An 18,893-nucleotide genomic window follows, 5' to 3' on the forward strand; every position below is an offset into this window, starting at 1 on the left:
AGTTCATCCGCAGCACCTGAACCGAGGGAGCGGTGGGAGCTGAGTCCCAGCATGCAATGCGGCAGCCTGAGGCTCGGGGCGAAGCGGTCCTGGCGCCGTTCCCCGCTGTGGGGGACAGCGGGATGCAGGCCAGGGCTCTCTTGCTGGGAGGTAGACAGCCCTATCCATCCCGTGTGCAGGTGGTGGGAGGTACGATAAGCAGCACGGGGGGCCAGGAAGCCCTCAGTCTCCCAGGTGCCCATCCTGAAAGTTGGAGAGGCAGCAGAGAATTTCCACCTGGCCCCTGCCATTTAGGAACCTTCCTTCTTAAGGTCAAGAGGCAGCGCGAGGGAAGCTGGGAGCTAGGACCTCCATGCCGACTCAAAGCGAGAGCTGAACAGAACCAGAGCCAGCGGCACGCATGTGCCACTGATGTGCAGGAAGCAGGAGAGAGATGAGCAGGCTACAGTGCCGGGAGAGAGCTGAAGGTGAGGTGAGGTGAGGTTTGGGCCACAGCCTGAGCTGCTCATCTGTTTAGGGTGCGGCACGGGGGTTGCAGCCGTCCAGGGTCCAGGCCCAGCGTTCCCGCTCCACAGTTGGCCCAGGTTCTCCCTGTTCAGCAGCTTCTGTGGTGGGCAGTCCTCTGGAGACTTGCAGGAGTGGGTGCAGAGGTGTCAGTACTTGCACGCTATATATTTACATACGTAAATATGTAAATTACATATACCACCGCGCCACCATCTGCCTGTCTTCCTTATCCCGGCCCCCACTAAGCCCCAACACTTGTAGTGGTCTCGCCTGGAGACAAGAGGGAGAAGGACAGAGGCTCTGCCATATCCCACTGCCTCCTTGGACCCTAGAGGTACTGAGACAGGGTGCTTTCGGGAAGGAGGGGAGCCTTTGGGGGGCCATCCCCGGGGCCTGGACCTAAGCAGGGGAGGCCATGTCCCACCCCACCTCTTGTTTCTGGACCCTCCTCCCCTTTGGGTGTGTGTGTTCTAATTTTCTTTATGGAAAAATAGACCAAAAAACAAAAATAATAGAGAGAGAGGTATTTAACTGCGATAAACTAGCCCCATGTGGCCAAAAAAAGAAAAAAAGAGAAATGTATTTGTATTATATGTATTATTCATATTATGTGAAATATATTTATATGTATGTATAAAATCATATGTATTGTTATTAATGCATTTTTATGCATATAGTATGTATATATAAATATGTTCAGACATATTTATATAAGGTTACCATGTAAGTATATGCCATCACTTAAACTTATGATATGATGGCCAACTTAGCATTTATACAAGGGTCAGCTTGTGTATATATATATATATATATATATATATATATATATGGATACACACACGTATACATTATACATATGTATGTTGTAATATATGTATAACACATATGCACATGCCTGTACACATATGTAGTATAATTGTATATATCATTAATATGTATTAATTGTGTATATGATTACATATTTATATGTATAATTGTATATGTAATATATGTATAACATGTATAACACAGTATAGTATAACTGTATATTGTATAACTATACTGTGTTATACATATACATATATATGATTATACACATTATACATATATAAGTACAAATATTGTATATATACATATAGTATGTATATAATACATTATACTATTATATAAATATATGTATAGTATATACATATAGTATATGGGTAGTATATACATATAATATAGTATATATGTACATATGTACTGGTCCCTTGGTGAAGGGACCAGGATAGTATGATGATCTGATATAGTACTTAATTAAAAAATACAATTATGTTTTGAGCTGAAATAATATATTATTTCAGCTTTGAAAAGCTCCTTCCTTAAATGCCTGTATATTTATACACTGTGAATAGCGGTAAAGTAGAACTAACAATCACTGAAATGTGAGAGGAAGTTGAGCGTTCTAGCTGGGGGATTAGTCCAGGAGAAAACTAGTTCATTGGGCTGCTTTTTTTACTAGAGTGTAGGGTAGGGTTTCTCAATGGCTGCACTGTTGACATTTGGGCCTGGATAATTTTTGGTTGTGGGGTGCCACCCTGGGCACTATAAGGTGTTTAGCTGCATCCCTGGCCTCCACCCACTAGATTCCAGTAGTACTCCCAAGTTGTGATGACCAAAGTGTCTCCAGATATTGCTAAGTGTTCCCTGGGAGGGGGAGGGAAATCAGCCCCGGTTATGGTTCTCAGCTTTGCAAGAGCAGAACCTGCATTTTACTGCTTTAACTGGTACAGTCAGAGAAAACTGGTTTTCTGGAATGAAATTCACAGGAGAATAATTCTTTTTTTTTTTATTAATTAATTAATTGTTGGCTGCATTGAGTCTTTGTTGCTGCGCATGGGCTTTCTCTAGTTGTGGTGAGTGGGGGAGGAGGTCTCTACTCTTCATTACGGTGCACGAGCTTCTCATTATGGTGTCTTCTCTTGTTGGGAGCACGGGCTCTAGGCGCGCAGGCTTCAGTAGTTGTGGCTCACGGGCTTAGTTGCTCCGTGGCATGTGGGATCTTCCCAGACCAGGGCTCGAACCCGTGTCCCCTGCATTGGCAGGCAGATTCTTAACCACTGCGCCACCAGGGAAGTCCCAGGAGACTGATTCTTAATCCAGAATACAATTTCATTAATGTCTAGAGGGAAATATCCGTTTTACTCACTCCAGACTCATTATTGCTGAGATCCCCCTCCCCTGGTGTTAAGACTATTGCAGATCAAATTGGTAATAGACAAATAGCTTGGCAAACCTGGAATTGGAGTGTGTACCTTCTTGAGAGGTATTTTGTTCATGTCATTATGGTGTCTGATGAAATTCCTGTACTCCAAACCTAAAGAAAGAGTGATTATAGTCCTGGTGTTCTTACTTACTAGATTCTGGACCCCAACTCACTTTATAAACATCATGGTCCCATCACAATGAGATGAGCAAATTAACCAAACTCTGTGACTCAAGTTTACCTCATCTGTAAAATAATATCAGTACCTCAAAGAGGAGTGGTAAAGATTGGTAACTACGTGTTGAATGGCTGTAAGTTCTTAGCAGAGAGTGCTCACTGAATGTGTTCACTATTATTAGTTCTATGTAAGAATAACTTTAGAATATTCTGCTGCTAAGTAAACATACCACAGATTGGGGGGAAATGTATATACTCATGTAACTACCACTCAGACCTACAGCTAGAACTTTACCAAACACCAGAAGCCCCCATCTGTCCTCCCCCAACCCCTGTCCCCTGCCGACCTCTTTCCCGTATCACGTGTCCCTCTTCTCACAAGTGGAATAAGCACCCCTTCTCTTAGATTAATCCCATTCTTTTTAAGCTAAAAATAAAACAGTATTGAGTCTCAATTTATAGTGGCAAAAACAAATGTGCAATAAATATATGCCCTCTAGAGTGATTGCACTAGAGAGGCATTTTACATCGGAAACATTGATTTGAATCTGCGTAATTGATTGTGAATTGCAGTTAAACAGCCTTGTTGGGTCACAGTTATACCTGAATACTCATAATGATTCAAAAATGATTATAGTTTTGGTAGACACACACCCACAAATGCACCCCCCCAATATAGATAATGTGCTCATTTGCTCACGCTAACACACGCATCATAGCTTCCACAGCATACTAAAGCATTTTGGTTGTGGCTTGTGATTGGGTGTAATCAGAATTTCCTTCAACACTTCATGGATTGTTATGTCTTTTTATGTCTACACTTCTTAACACTTGAATTACAACTAGATTGAGTGTCAGTACTTAAGCCAGTCAATAGACATGCAGGAACTGTGGGCCAGTTATCACGTCTTTTTTAAGAGCTAGCTAAAGCAGGGGTCCCCAACCCCCATGCCACAGGCTGGTAGCAGTCTGTGGTCTGTTAGGAACCAGGCTGCACAGCAGGAGGTGAGCTGCAGGCAAACGAGCATAGCTGCATCTGTACTTACAGCCGCTCCCCATCGCTTGCATTACCGCCTGAGCTCCACCTCCTGTCAGCATTATGGTGAGCTGTATAATTATTTCATTATATATTACAATGTAATAATAATAGAAATGAAGTGCACAGTAAATGTGATACGCTTGAATCAACCTGAAACCATCCCCCCACAACTGTGGAAAAATTGTCTACCATGAAACTGGTCCCTGGTGCCAGAAAGTTTGGGGACCGCTGAGCTAAAGAGTTTAAGGTGTGAAAGAAGAAAAAGGGGACTTTAAATGAAAATGAGACAGTCTTAAAAAATAAAACGCTACCTTTAGCAAATTCTTTTGAAAGGCAACAAATGTTAAGTTGGTAAATTTTTACTTACCACTTATAATTTAAACCTTTAACTTTAAGAAAAAGTACATATTTCAAATGGCAGGACTGCAGAAAAATATTGTAGTTTGAATAGTTAAGCAGTAAAACTGATAGTGACTATTTTATAAAAACCTATGTTCAAGAAGCATAGGCTTCATAAAATTTCAGATGAATCTAGATAATTCCTGGATTTATTTAAAATGTTTATTGTTAATTTAAAAATTGGGACAATAATCCTGCATGATTTTTAATTACCAACGTATGTTAAATCCTAAATATAAGAGAAATATTTTCTGATTAGAGCAAAAATGGCAACAACTTAATAATTGTATAAAGTGAAAATCTGAAGATTGCATGAAATGAAGAATTAGCTGAATAAAATAAGCGTGTATAGATATCATGGTCAACATGAGACTGCTCTTATACTTTTCCTCACTCTTTGTGCCTTACTTTTTATTGGATATGTGATATACATAATAGGATAGATAAGACATGTATATACTTTCATATATATCCTTACATACCTATTCATAGACACATACAGGTATGTGTATGTATACACACACACACGCACACACACACTGCCTTCCTTTAGAAGTAACCACTATCCTGAATTCTAAGCTTTTCATTTCTTTGTTTTGTTTTTTTTTGTTTTGTTTTGGTTTTTTTTTTGTGGTACGTGGGCCTCTTACTGTTGTGGCCTCTCCCGTTGCGGAGCACAGGCTACGGACGCGCAGGCTCAGCGGCCATGGCTCAAGGGCCCAGCCACTGCACGGCGTGTGGGATCTTCCTGGACCGGGGGCACGAACCCGTGTCCCCTGCATCGGCAGGCGGACTCTCAACCACTGCGCCACCAGGGAAACCCTGTTTGATTTTTTAAATAGTTTTCTTTCCTAGTCACATGTGTCCCTAAATAATGTATTACTTAGCTTTGCTTGTTTTTAAGATTCTCAAAACTATCAACATATATTATATGGTCTTCTATAACTTTTTTCATTAAATATTTTATTTCTAAGATCCAACCTTGTTATTTTATTTTATTGATTTTTTGGTGTATGTTGGTGTAGTTCTTTTTCCTGCTGTATGTTATTTCATTGTGAAAAGTACTATGATATATTGATCTCTTCTTTGATCAATAAATGTTCGGATTGTTAATCAATTTTTGCTATCATGAACATTGTTGCTAGAAATCGCACACATCTCCCTGTGCACAAGTACAAGAGTTGCTCTAGGTTAATGCTTCTCAACTTTTTTTCTTATGGCACACAATAAACATTAGTGTTTGTATGACACCTAGAAGGCAAAGCTTCTTGAGACCAGCAGTTCATCATGGGGAGGCTCTGCCCAGGAGGAAATACATATCCATGGACCATGGGGTACAGAAGGTCAAATATGCAAGCTGATGACAAATTGTTTTTTAAAAGTAGGTGCTCGCCTTTACACTCCCACTAGCAGGATGTTGGAGTTTCTCTTGGCCCACATTAGCTGGACCATCTGGTGTTGTCAGACTTATTAAATCTTGCTGGTCTGCTGTTTGTAAAATAGTATCTAATTGTAGTGTTAATTTACACTTTGAGTTTGATCATCATTTAATAGTGGTTCTGTGCTGTGAACTCTCTGGTCTAGCCTTATGTCATTTTTTCTAGGGTGTTTTCTAACTGATTTAAAAGGAGTTTTTGTTTCTCCTTATTGTTTTTTTTTTCCTTAATTTGCAATACTATTTGTAAACTGTTTGGGGAGTACTTTCTCCATGTTGTGATGTTTCTCTTTACATCACATGTCTTTTGGCAACCCTAAGTTCTTAGTTTTAATCTAGTTAAGTTTATAATTCTTTCCTAATATACATTTATTTATGTAAATTAGGAATACCGATTAGGTATTTTTGTTTCTTGTTTAAGTAAACCGTTTCTATCTCAAGATACTGTTTTGTAATTTCCACGAAGTTTTCCTTCTTCATTTCCATATGCTCTTGTCTTTAAATTCTTTTTCTCTTATTGAACTTACACTATATATAAGCAGTGGGCATGTTGTTAGAGATCCTAGATTTATTGTTTTGTTTTGTTTTGTTTATTTGTTTTATCTGTTGAATCCAAGTAAGCTGTCAGCACATTACTAACTGAATGTGGAATTTTTCCTTTTGGCAGATGATTGTGATGACCCTCTGGTGTCTGCCTTGTCTCAGGCATCATTCAGCAGTTCATCCGAGCTCTCTAGCAGCTATGGTCCTGGATTTGCAAGGCTAAATCGAAGAGATGGTAAGTCTGCTTTTTCTGCTCTGATTGGTTCATGACGAATCTCATTCACCTTCCATTCTCCTTTAGTAAAATCATTGTAAGTGATATATTGTAAAAGGTAATAAATTTCTTAATAAGCAAATGGCAGAAACGGATGGGATGTTCATGACATTTAGGATTGGCTCTAGAATGACAAAGGGATGCACCTGTTCTGAGATCTTGTATCATCATTTTAGTGCCCAAAGAATTGAATTCCCTAAATCTGGCGATTTTTTTTAACGTATCTTATAAAATAAACTTTTCTTTAGAATTTTTTAATTTTTTACTTGAAATATAGTTGATATACTATATAAGTTTAGTTTTAGGTGTACAATATATTGGTTTGACATTTAAATACACTGTGAAGTGATCACCATGTTATGTCTAGTAACCATATAAAGATATTATGGTATTATTAACCATATTCCTTATGCTGTATATTACATCCCATGACTTATTTATCTTATAACTGGAGGCTTGTACCTCCTAATTCCCTTCACCTATTTTACTCATCCGCTCAACCCTCCTCCTCTGATAACCACCTCTTTGTTCTCTGTATCTAATTTCATTTTGTTTTGTTTGTTTTTTAGATTCCAGATATAAGTGCAATCATATGGTTTTGTCTTTCTCTGACTTATTTCACTTAGCATAATACCCTCTAGATCCATCTAAGTTGTCACAAATGGCAAGATTTTATTTTTTTAATGAAAAATAAACATTCCACTGTATATGTATATACCACATCTTCTTCATCCATTCATCTACAGAGGACACTTAAGTTGCTTCCATACCCTGGCTATTGTAAATAATGCTGCAATGAACATAGGAGTGCATATATCTTTTTGAATTAGTGTTTTTATTTTCTTGGGGTAGATACCCAGAAGTGAAATTGCTGGACCTTATATATATCTTTTTGAATTAGTGTTTTTATTTTCTTGGGGTAAATACCCAGAAGTGAAATTGCTGGACCTTATAGTATTTCTGTTTTTATTTTTTTGAGTAACCTCCATACTGTTTTCCATAGCAGCTGCACCAATTAATCCCACTAGCAGTGCACCAGGGTTCCTCTTTCTCTACATCCTTGCAGACAGTTGTTATTTCTTGCCTTTTGGATGATAGCTGTTCTGACAGGTGTGAGATACATCTCATTGTGGTTTTGATGTGCATTTCCCTGGTGATGAGTGGTGTTGAGCCTGTTTTCAGGTGTCTGGTGGCCATTTCTATGTATTCTTTGAGAAACTGTCTATTCAGGTCCTCTGCCAATTTTTAAATTGAATTGGTTCTTTTTATGATATTGAGCTGTATGAGTTCTTTGTATATTTTGGATATTAAACCCTATTCGAATATGTCACTTGCAGATATCTTCTCCCATTCAGTAGGCTACCTGTTTGTTTTGTTGATGGTTTTCTTCACTGTGCAGAAGCTTTTTAGTTTGATTAGGTCTCATTTGTTTATTTTTGGTTTTGTTTCTCTTGCTTGAGGAGAGAGATCCAAAAATATATTGCTAAGACCAATATCAAAGGGCATACTGCCTATGTTTTGTTCTAGAAGTTTTATGGTTTCAGATCTTACATTGAAGTACTTAATCCATTTTGAGTTTATTTTTGTATATGGTGTGAGAAAGTAGTCCAGTTTGATTCTTTTGCATGTAGTCTGATTTTTCCAACACCATTTATTGCAGAGGCTGTCTTTTCCCCGTTGTATATTCTTGCCTTCCTTGTTGTACATTAATTGACCATATAACGTGGTTTATCACATCGATTGATTTGCAGGTATTGAGCCATTTTTGCATCCTTAGGATAAATCCCACTTGATCATGGCATATGATCCTTTTTAATGCATTGTATATTTTGATTTTTGCATCCATGTTCATCAGTGATATTGGCCCGTAATTTTGTGTGTGTGTGTGTGGTGTCCTTGTCTAGTTTTGGTATCATGGCGATGCTGGCCTTTTAGACTGAGTTTCGAAGTATTCCTTCCTCTTCAATTTTTTGGAATAGTATGAGAATGATAGATGTTAACTCTTCTTTAAATATTTGGTGGAATTCACCTGTGAAGCTGTCTAGTCCTGGACTTTTGTTTGTTGGGAGTTTTTTGACTACTGATTCAATTTCATTACTAGTAATTGGTCTGTTCAGATTTTCTGTTTCTTCCTGATTCATTCTTAAAGATGGTACGTTTCTAGAAATTTATCCATTTTTTTCTGTGCTATACAATTTGTTGCTGTATAATTATTTGTGGTGATCTCTTATGATCCTGTGTATTTCTGTGGTGTTGGTTGTAACTTTCCCTCTTTCGTTTCTGATTTTATTTATTTGGTTCTCTCTTTTTTTCTTGGTGAGTCTAGCTAGAGGTTTATCAATTTTGTTTATCTTGTCAAAAAACTCATTTCTTTTTTTCATTGGTCTTTTTTTTTCTTGGTTTCTTTTTTTGTTTGTTTTAATTACTGCTCTGCTCTTTATTATTTCCTTCTGCTAACTTTGGACTCTTTTCTTCTTTTTCTGTTTCCTTTATGTGTAAGTTCAGATTGTCTATTTGACATTTTTCTTCTTTACTGAGGTAGGCCTGTATTGCCATGGATTTCCATTTTCATTTTTCTCAGGGTATTTTTAAATTTCCTCTTTGATTTCTTCAATGACCCATTGGTGGTTTGGTAGCATATTGTTTAGACTCCAGTGCTTATGTTTTTTCTAGTTTTTTTCCTTGTAGTTAATTTCTAGTCTCATACTCATATGGTCAGAAAAGATGCTTGATATGGTGTCAGTTTTCTTAAATTTACTGAGACTTTTTCTTGTGACCTAGCTTGTGATCTGTCTTGGAGAATGTTCCATGTGCACTTGAAGATAATGTATATTCTGTTATTCTGGGATGAGATATGCTGTATATATCAATCCATCTGGTGTAATGTGTCATTTAAGGTCAGTGTTTCCATTTGGATGATCAGTCCATTGACATAAGTGGAGTGTTAAAGTCCTTTACTGTTATTGTATTACTGTCAATATCTCCCTTTATGCTTGTTAATATTTGCTTTATATATTGATGTGCTCCTATGTTGGGTGCATATATATTTACAAGTGTTATGTCTTTGTTGGGTTGATCCCTTTAGCATTTTGTAATGTCCTTCTTTGTGTCTCATTACAATCTTTTTTTTTTTTGTGGTACACGGGCCTCTCACTGTTGTGGCCTCTCCCGTTGCGGAGCACAGGCTCCAGACGCGCAGGCTCAGCGGCCATGGCTCACGGGCCTAGCCGCTCCATGGCATGTGGGATCTTCCTGGACTGGGGCACGAACCCGTGTCCCCTGCATCGGCAGGCAGACTCTCAACCACTGCGCCACCAGGGAAGCCCACAGTCTTTGTTTTAAAGTCTGTTTTGTCTGATATAATTACTGCTAACTCAGCTTTCTATTTGTTTCCATTTGCATGGAATTTCTTTTTCCATCACCTCACTTTTAATCTGTGAGTGTCTTTAGATTTGCAAGGAGTCTTTTGTAGGCAGCATATATATGGGTTTTCTTTTTTTAAAATCTATTCAGCTACTGTATGTCTTTTGACTGGAGCATTTAATCCATTTACATTTAAAGTAATTATTGATAGGAATGTACTTATTGCCATTTTGTTAATTGTTTTCTGGTTATATTTGTAGTTCTTCTCTGTTCTTTCTTCTTTTCTTGTTCTCTTCCCTTCTGATATGATGATTGTCTTTAATGTTATATTTGGATTTTTTTTCCTTTTTTTATGTATATGTGTTATAGTTTTTTTGGTTTGTGGTTCTATGAGGTTCATATATAATTATTTATTATATATAGGTATCTATTTTAATTTGATGATCTCTTAAGCTCGAACACATTCTAATAACTCTATGTTTTTAGTCCCTCCACCACATTTTATGTTTTTGACATCATGTTTTGTATCTTTTTATTTTGTGTATCCCTTAAATACTTATTGTAGATACAGATGATTTTACTACTTTTGTCTTGTAACTTTCCTACTAGCTTTATAAGTGGTTGATCCACTACCTTTACTATATGTTTACCTTTACCAGTGAGATTTTTTCCTTTTGTAATTTTCTTATTTCTAGTTATGGCTTTTTCTTTTCTTCTTAGAAGTCCCTTTAACATTTCTTATAAGGCCAGTGTAGTGGTGCTGAACTCTTAGCTTTTGCGTCTCTGTCAAACTCTACTTGTCCTTCAAATCTGAATGATAACCTTGCTGGGTAGAGTATTCTTGGTTGTAGGGTTTTTGTTTTGTTTTAAGATTTTTTGATGTGGACCATTTTTAAAGTCTTTATTGAATTTGTTACAATATTGCTTCTGTTTTATGTTTTGGTTTTTTGGCTGTGAGGCATGTGGGATCTTAGCTCCCCAATCAGGGATCGAACCCACACCCCATGCATTGGAAGGCAAAGTCTTAACCACTGGACTGCCAAGGAAGTCCCTTGGTTGTAGGTTTTTTTCCTTTCATTACGTTGAATACGTCATGCACTCCCTTCTGACCTGCAAAGTTTCTGCTGAAAAGTCAGCTGATAGTCTTATGGGAGTTCCCTTCTAGTTGCTCTTCTCTTGCTACTTTTAAGATTCTCACTTTAATCTTTAATTTTCCCATTTTAGTTATAATGTGTCTTGGTGTGGACCTCTTTGGGTTCATCTTGTTTGGGACTCTGTGCTTCCTGGACCTGGATGTCTGTTTTCTTCCCCAGGTTAGGGAAGTTTCTGGATGTTATTTATTCCAAAAGTTCTCTGGTCCTTTTTCTCTCTTTTCTTCCTCTGGGACCCTGTAATGTGAATGTTCCTATGCTTGGTGTTGTCTCAGAGGTCCCTTAATTACCTTTATTAAAAAAATTTTTTTTTCCTGTTCAGTCTGCTTGATTTCCACTACTCTGTCTTCCAGATAACTGATCCATTCTTCTGTATCATTTAATCTATCATTGATACCCTCTAGTGTATTTTTTACTTCAGTTGTTTTATTCTCCAGCTCTTATTTCTTTTTAATTTTTCTAACTCTTTGTTGAAGTTCTCACTCTGTTCATCCATTCTCCCAAGATTGGTGAACATCTTTATGATCATTATCTTGAATTCTTTATTGGGTAGATTACTTATCTCTGTTTCATTTAGTTCTTTTCCTGAGGTTTTGTCTTGTTCTTTCATTTGGAACAGATTTCTTTGTCTCTTCATTTTCCCTAATTCTCTGTGTTTATTTCTATGTATTAGGTAGTTCCATTACATCTCCCAGTCTTTTTGAAGTGGTCTTCCATAGGAGATGCCCTCTGGGCACACTCCTCTCTGACCATCAGAGCTAGATGCTCCAGGGGTGTCCCCTGTGTGGGCTGCATGTGCCCTTTTGTTATAGCAGGGCCCACTACTGTGGGCGGGCTGGCAGGTGGGGCTAACCCCCAACCTGGCTGGCTATGTGACCTGGTGGTGCATGGCTGTTGTGGGCCCACTGGTGGGTGTTGTCAGCTCCTGGCACTAATAGGCTAGAGAGAGGATTCCGGAATGACACTTGCCAGTGCTGGTGTCAGCTCAGTAGAAGGAGATTCCAAAAATGGCCACCACCAGTGTCTCATTACCCAGGGGAGTCTCAGCTGCCTCCTGTCTCTCTGGGAGGCTCTCCACGGGCATTAAGTGAGTCTGACTCAGGTGCCTTTCAAACTACTGCCTCTACACTGGGACTTGGAGTATGTGAGATTTTCTGCACACCCTTTAAGAGTGGAGTCTCTGTTTTCCAATGCCCTCTGGCTCTTCCAAACATATGCCCTGCTGGTTTTCAAAGGTTGACTTCTGGGACCTCTTTTTCCCTGTGCAGGATCCCTGGGCTGGGAGCCCTATGTGTGGCTTGAACACCATGCCCCTCATGGAGGACCTCTGTTGCTATGATTTCCCTCATGTTTGTGGGTCACTGATCCTGTGCTGGGGTTGCTGACTAGACTCCATCTCTGTCCCTTCTACCTGTCTTGTTGTGGCTTTTTCTTTATATTTTAGTTGTGGAAAATCTTTTCTTATCTTCAGGTTGTTCTCATAAATAGTTACTTTCTTTTCTTTAATAAATTTATTTATTTTTAGCTGCATTGGGTCTTCATTGCTGCATGCGGGCTTTCTCTAGTTGCGGCAAGCGGGGGCTACTCTTCGTTGTGGTGCACAGGCTTCTCATTGCGGTGGCTTCTCTTGTTGCAGAGCACAGGCTCTAGGCACACAGGCTTCAGTAGTTGTGGCTCGCGGGCTCTAGAGCGCAGGCTCAGTAGTTGTGGCGCATGGGCTTAGTTGCTCCGCGGCATGTTGGATCTTCCCGGATCCAGGCTCGAACCCATGTCTCCTGCATTGGCAGGCGGATTCTTAACCACTGCACCACCAGGGAAGCCCTGACAGTTACTTTCTAAGTAGTTGTTATTGTGGTGTGCGTGTGGGAGGAGGTGAGTTCAGGGTCTTCCTACTCTGCCATCTTGATCCTAAAATATACTTTTCTACAACAATATACAATCATTATGTATACAGTAGCCATGAAAATTTAATTGGCCCTCTATTTCAAGATAAGCAAGGAAGTTTGCAAGAAGCGACTTTAAAAGTTGCTAGTTATTTAACAGTAATCATCCCTAAGTTTAGTTAATTCTCAAAATGAATGACATGACTTTCTCTCCTGTTGAGGAATGGGAAGTTAATAAGCTTTCGTGCTCCTTTAGGAATACTCAGTTCGTATTGTTGACTATCTCTTAGGTAGGTTGTGTTTGATTGCTTGAGTATGTTTAAAGAAAAGTGCAGATAATTAAATGGCAACTTGCTATAGATATAAGAGAATTTCAAAACTCTCTGCACTTAAAGACGAAGTATCGTTATTATCCCTTTCTATAATATGCTAAGGCAAAACCCATCTGCTCATGCATTCTATGGAAAGAGGATTGGCAATACTAACAAAGAAAATATTTTTAACAACCATAAAAAAAGACACTGACATCATATATTATTAAAACCTTGATTCACTCATTTATTATTCCCTTCGCACATGCTGCAGCTACTTCTTCTAATTTTACTCCTTGATCTTATCCTTTGTGCTGTTGTTTAATGTTTGAGTACATTGAACATTGGACATAACAAATAGATTGTGTGTGTGTGTGTGTGTTTTGCCATATGGTCCATGTTATAAATATCTAACTCTGTAGCATGGGTTTATTTAAAAAATTTTATCTGATATTATTTGATACATTCCTCTATGTGTGTTTCTTTTTTTAAAATTAGGTATTATTGCCATAACTTTGTGTTTCTTAGTGTGAGAATATCATTGGAGAGTAATAACTGAGATCCTTGTATCAAATGGAGAATTTTGTGGGCTTTGAATATATTTGTGTAGATAATTCTCGTCCGTTACATTTATTTGCCTTATAGTGAAAGTTATTGTCACATTGGACCATCTCTTCCTATTTTCAATTCTGAATCCCTTACCACAGGCAAATGGGATTTCCTAGCCCTGTGGGGGTCAGTCCAGATCCTGAACCAATGGTCCTTTCCATAGGAATGCTGTCATCACAACACTGACCTTAGAATGAAGTTTCTATCTTATATTTCTTTTTAAAGTAAAGCAGAGTTTAGCATTTACCACCACTCCATTTGAGTTATAATAAGGTTTCATAGGATTTGGCCCATCAAAAGAGATACAAAATTTAATGTAATTATTTATCCTTATTTTCATTTGTTGAGGTTCAATAAATCTCTCTCTCTCTCTCTCTCTATATATATAATATGTTATCGATTTGATCAAATCATATTTTTCATTAATTTATATACTCATCAGGAGTCTCTACCAGTAGGACTCATTTTCATTCTTAATTCATTTCTATGGCTCTTGGTGAAACACAGTATTAAACTTCATGAATCTCATTTGCATGTTAATGTAATGGAGAAACACAACAGGATCGTTTTAATTATCTTTTGCTGGTTGTCAACCTGCTTGATTACATTTTTCTTTTTTATTTAGTTTTTCTTTTTTTACCTATTAATTACATGAAGTGTTCACAAGAGAATATCAGACTTTGAATGATTTATTAAAGGCTGTATATTATACTAGTATGCCGACATTCCTTGTGGTATTTAATTCAGGCTATGGAAGGGTGTTCAGCTAAGTCAGCGGGTCATGTATAAATAAACTGAATCAGCAAATAAAGATCCTAGTATCCTAGAAACACAGATAGGGTTATCTTTTTGCTGTGGAATCTGGAAAACTTAGAGCCAAAGAACAGAAAAGCAAGAAATGAGGAATCAAGCTCAACAACCCACTGCTTTCCATCTATGAGATAAGAAGTGCCCTGGGTAACACTGTGATAATGACTAGGCCCTATAATGGGGAAAGGAAATCAGAAAAAGACTACAGTTAAATGTCCATTTCTACCAGTAGGGAAGAAGAAATTTACTTTTTTTTGAGGTATATTAATTTAATTTTGTCACTTAATTCCATTGTGGGTTGAAATGTGTCCTTCAAAAGGATACATTCACATCTTAACCCTGACACCTATGAATGTGACCTTATTTAGCCCTAGAGTCTTTGCAGATGTGATCAAGTTAAGATAAGGTCATATTGGATTAGGGTGGGCTCCAGATAAGGCCTTATAAGGAGAATGAGATTTGGAGACACAGGAACAGAGAAGACAGAGAGAAGGCGGCCAGGTGAAGACAGAAGCAGAAATTCAAGTAATGTAGCTACAAGCCAAGGAATTCCAAGGTTTGCCAGTAACAACCAGAAGCTGGGAAGAGGCAAAGAAGGATCTTTTAGAGGATGCGGGACTGGTGACACCTTGATTTTGGACTTTGGGTCTCCAGAACAGTGAGGGAATAGATTTCTGTTTCTTTAAGCCAGTTTGGGATACTTCGTTACAGCCACCATAGGAAACTAATATAGATTTTGGAACTGTAAGTTTAGTGCTACTGAAACAAATGTTTAAAAATATGGAAGTGGCTTTGGAATTGGGTAATGGGCAGAGGTTGGAAGAATTTTCAGGTGTGTGATAGAAAAATCCTAGATTGCCTTGAAGAGACTGCTGTTGGTGGAAACGTGGAGGATAAAGTGCTTCTGGAGAGCTCTCCAAAAGAAAAGAGGGTCATATTATGAGACACTGGAGGGAAGGCAATCCTGGTAATAAAGTGGTGGGAAAGTGGAATGAGTTGTGTTCTAGTGTTGGGTGGAAAGGAGCATTTGTAAGTGATGAACTTGATATTTACCTCAGAATGTTTCCAAGCAACATATGGAAGATGTGCCCTGGTTTCTCCTTGCAGCTTATAGTAAAACACCAGAGAAAAGGAATAAATGGAGGAAGGAGCTGTTAAGCAAAAAAGGAACCAGAATTTGATGAGTTGGAAATTTCTCAGCCTATCTATACTACAAAAAATGCTCTAGAGAGAACATCAAAGATGTGGGCTCATTTTGCTAAAGAGATTAGGAGTGTGACTCATGAATGCAGTCCATCATCTCACCTGAACCCTGGAATACAGATGGGGTTATCCAGAAAGATCTGTGGAGGACATGCTTCTGTCAGTTGCATAGGGACCAGTTTTTGAGAATTTTATCCTAGTAGAAACACTACTTGCCTAGACTGAAAGAGACGGAAGCTAGGCCAGCAAGGTCTCCATGGGTCCTGAGTCTGGGGCCAGTGGGGCCTCTGCAGGACCAGGGGGCAGAGCATCAAGCCACAGAGTATTATACTCGGGCCTTGAGACTTAGTGGAATTTGCTCTGCTGGGTTTCAGACTTGCTTTGGACCCATGACCCCTTTATTCCTTTCAGTTTCTCCCTTTGGTAATGGGAATGTCTATCCTATGACTGTCCCATTATTGTATGTTGAAAGCAGATAATTTGTTTTCTAGTTTCACAGTCCACAGATGGAGGTTTTCCTCAGGATGTATGATACACAGAGTCTCACTTATGTCTAATTTAGATGGTTTGGAAGATAAGATTTAAGATTTCTTGTGTTGATTGTATTTAGATGAGATTTTGGACTTAGAGTTGATGCTAGAATGGGTTAAAACCTTTGGGGATGTTGGGATGGGGTGAATGTGTTTTGCATGATGATATGAATTTTGGGGGGAGCAAAGGGTAGACTTCTGTGAGTTGAATTGTGTCCCCCTAAACAATATATTTAATTCTTAACACCTAGTACCTGAGAATGTGACCTTGTTTAGATCTAGGGTCTATGCAGGTATAATCAGGATGAGGTAATAATGGATTAGGCTGGGCCCTAAATCCAGTGACTGGTGTCCTTCTAAGGGGAAGGAGGTACACAGAGACACAGAGACAGAGGAGACAGAGGGAAGAAGTCCATGAGAAGATGGAAGCAGAAATTGAAATGATATAGCTACAAACCAAGAAATGTCAAATATTGCCAGCAAGCACCAGGGGGAGAATTTTTCTCTAAAGCCCACAAAGGGAGCATGGCCTTGCTGACACCTCAGTTTTGGACTTCTAACCTCCAAAACTGTGAGAGAGTAAATGCTATTAAGCTGTGCAGTTAGTGACACTTTGTTATAGCAGCCCTGGGAAGCTAGTACAAGTGCCACTGAGTAAGTGACTTCTTTTGTACTTTTTTTGCACTGGGAAGATGCATCTCAATTTGAACCTGACAGATTTCATAGCTCAGAGACGTGTGACCCAAAATTAACTGTAAACCACACAAACAAACAAAAACCAGTTGCTACTAATACCGGCTTTGTAATGGAATTAAATCTCTCTGCCCTTGTATATTAGTCCCAGTTTTGCAGTTTCAGTGTAGTTTGAATTACATTCGGCATCTTAAATCGTTGCCATTATCAGTGTACAGTTCAGACAGGTTCTAGTGTGCCATTTGATGGGCCAAGTGTGTTCTCAGGACAGAATATAAGAAGCCATATATGTAGAACTGTTCCTGAAGTTGCATTATAATCCAAATGGATGTTTTTTTATTTTCATGTACTTGGGAAACCTTGGAAATGGGTTATTGCAAACTGATGTGCTTGTATAACGCAGTAAATAAAATGGTGGTACACAGCAAAAACAAAATATTTGTATGTGTGAATGTAAACATATATATGTATATGTGTTTAATTATATAGCAGGTTGCTTCCATAAGTGACCAATACTGTGAGTTTTCTCTCCTCTATTCTGTAAGATCAAAAATTTCCTATTTTGCTAAAAAGTGGAATATATGTCTATATTTTCCCATTGTCTATTTTATTTATCCACAGCTAAACCCTTCTACTCTAAATGCTTATAAAGCAATGCTTTCCTCATGCCTATAGGGTTTGCTGTTAAAATCAAGCATCTATCTGTAGAGAAATCAGCATATTTAGTTACTTGACAGAGAGAACTCTCATTCTGGATGTACTTCTAGTGAGGAAAATTATCACGTTCTATACAGAATTATTTGGCGATTTTTTTCTCCTTTTTTGGCTTTGTTGGGTCTTCGTTGCTGCGCGTGGGCTTTCTCTAGTTGCAGTGAGGACTGCGCTGGCTTCTCACTGCGGTGGCTTCTCTTGTTTTGGAGCACCGGCTCTAGGCACGCGGGCTTCAGTAGTTGCGGCACGTGGACTTGGTAGTTGTGGCATATGGGCTCAGTAGTTGTGGCTTGCGGGCTCTAGAGCACAGGCTCAGTAGTTATGGCGCATGGGCTTTGTTGCTCCATGGCATGTGGGATCTTCCCCGACCAGGGCTTGAACCCATGTACCCTGCATTGGCAGGCGGATTCTTAACCACTGAGCCACCAGGGAAGTCCTATTTGGCAATTTTTACTGCCCTAAATCATTGTGCTTCTTTGCCTGTAACTATTATGCTTAAATTAAAATCCCAGAGATAAATCCCAAAGGTATTCATGGTGCATGTCAGTGCTTAAGAGGATAGATGAGGTAAATATTTCTCGCCATTAAACGTATTGCATATAATCATTTATAATTATCACATTTAAAATGATAAAATTAATATATTTGATAACCAGTACTTTATGAGGAAAAGAATAAGAGATGAATTTTGCACAGGACTGAAAAAACTCAGGCCTCAGAAAAGGAGAGCCTCATTGGCATGGTGGGTGTAGGTCTGAAATGTACCTGATGGTCCCCAGGACCAGAAATGGGGCAGGTGAGCCTCACGAACTGAGTGTGGAGAATTGACTGCATTGGTGACCACCTGTTTTTGTAGAGTTGGCTAGAGAACAAAAGATGCCAACAGTTTATTTGCTTCCATATCAACTGCTTCCCATCACATCCAGGATGCGATGTGCCTGAGTAAGCGCTCGGCCTGAGTAATTACCTGAATTGCAAGGGTCCCACACCTCCATGCTGAGTCAGGCTGTAAGTACCCGACTTTGTATTAG

At 38.8% G+C, this 18,893-nt stretch overlaps 1 protein-coding gene across 7 annotated transcripts in view; it reads left to right on the forward strand.

Moving 5' to 3' along the window:
- CNTNAP4 (contactin associated protein family member 4) overlaps positions 1–18,893 on the forward strand; it is a 264,366-nt gene that overhangs the window by 30,301 nt on the left and 215,172 nt on the right. For 6 of the 7 annotated variants that reach the window (XM_060000066.1, XM_060000069.1, XM_060000072.1 and 3 more), the window contains exon 2: positions 6,449–6,559. In XM_060000066.1, the coding sequence (XP_059856049.1) occupies positions 6,449–6,559 (111 nt within the window). Of the gene's footprint in view, positions 1–1,473; positions 1,484–6,448; positions 6,560–18,893 lie in introns of those variants that run through there. The other variant, XM_060000071.1, reaches the window with a different exon arrangement.

Source organism: Delphinus delphis, chromosome 20 (genome assembly GCF_949987515.2).
Source record: "Delphinus delphis chromosome 20, mDelDel1.2, whole genome shotgun sequence".
Classification (NCBI taxonomy): domain Eukaryota; kingdom Metazoa; phylum Chordata; class Mammalia; order Artiodactyla; family Delphinidae; genus Delphinus; species Delphinus delphis.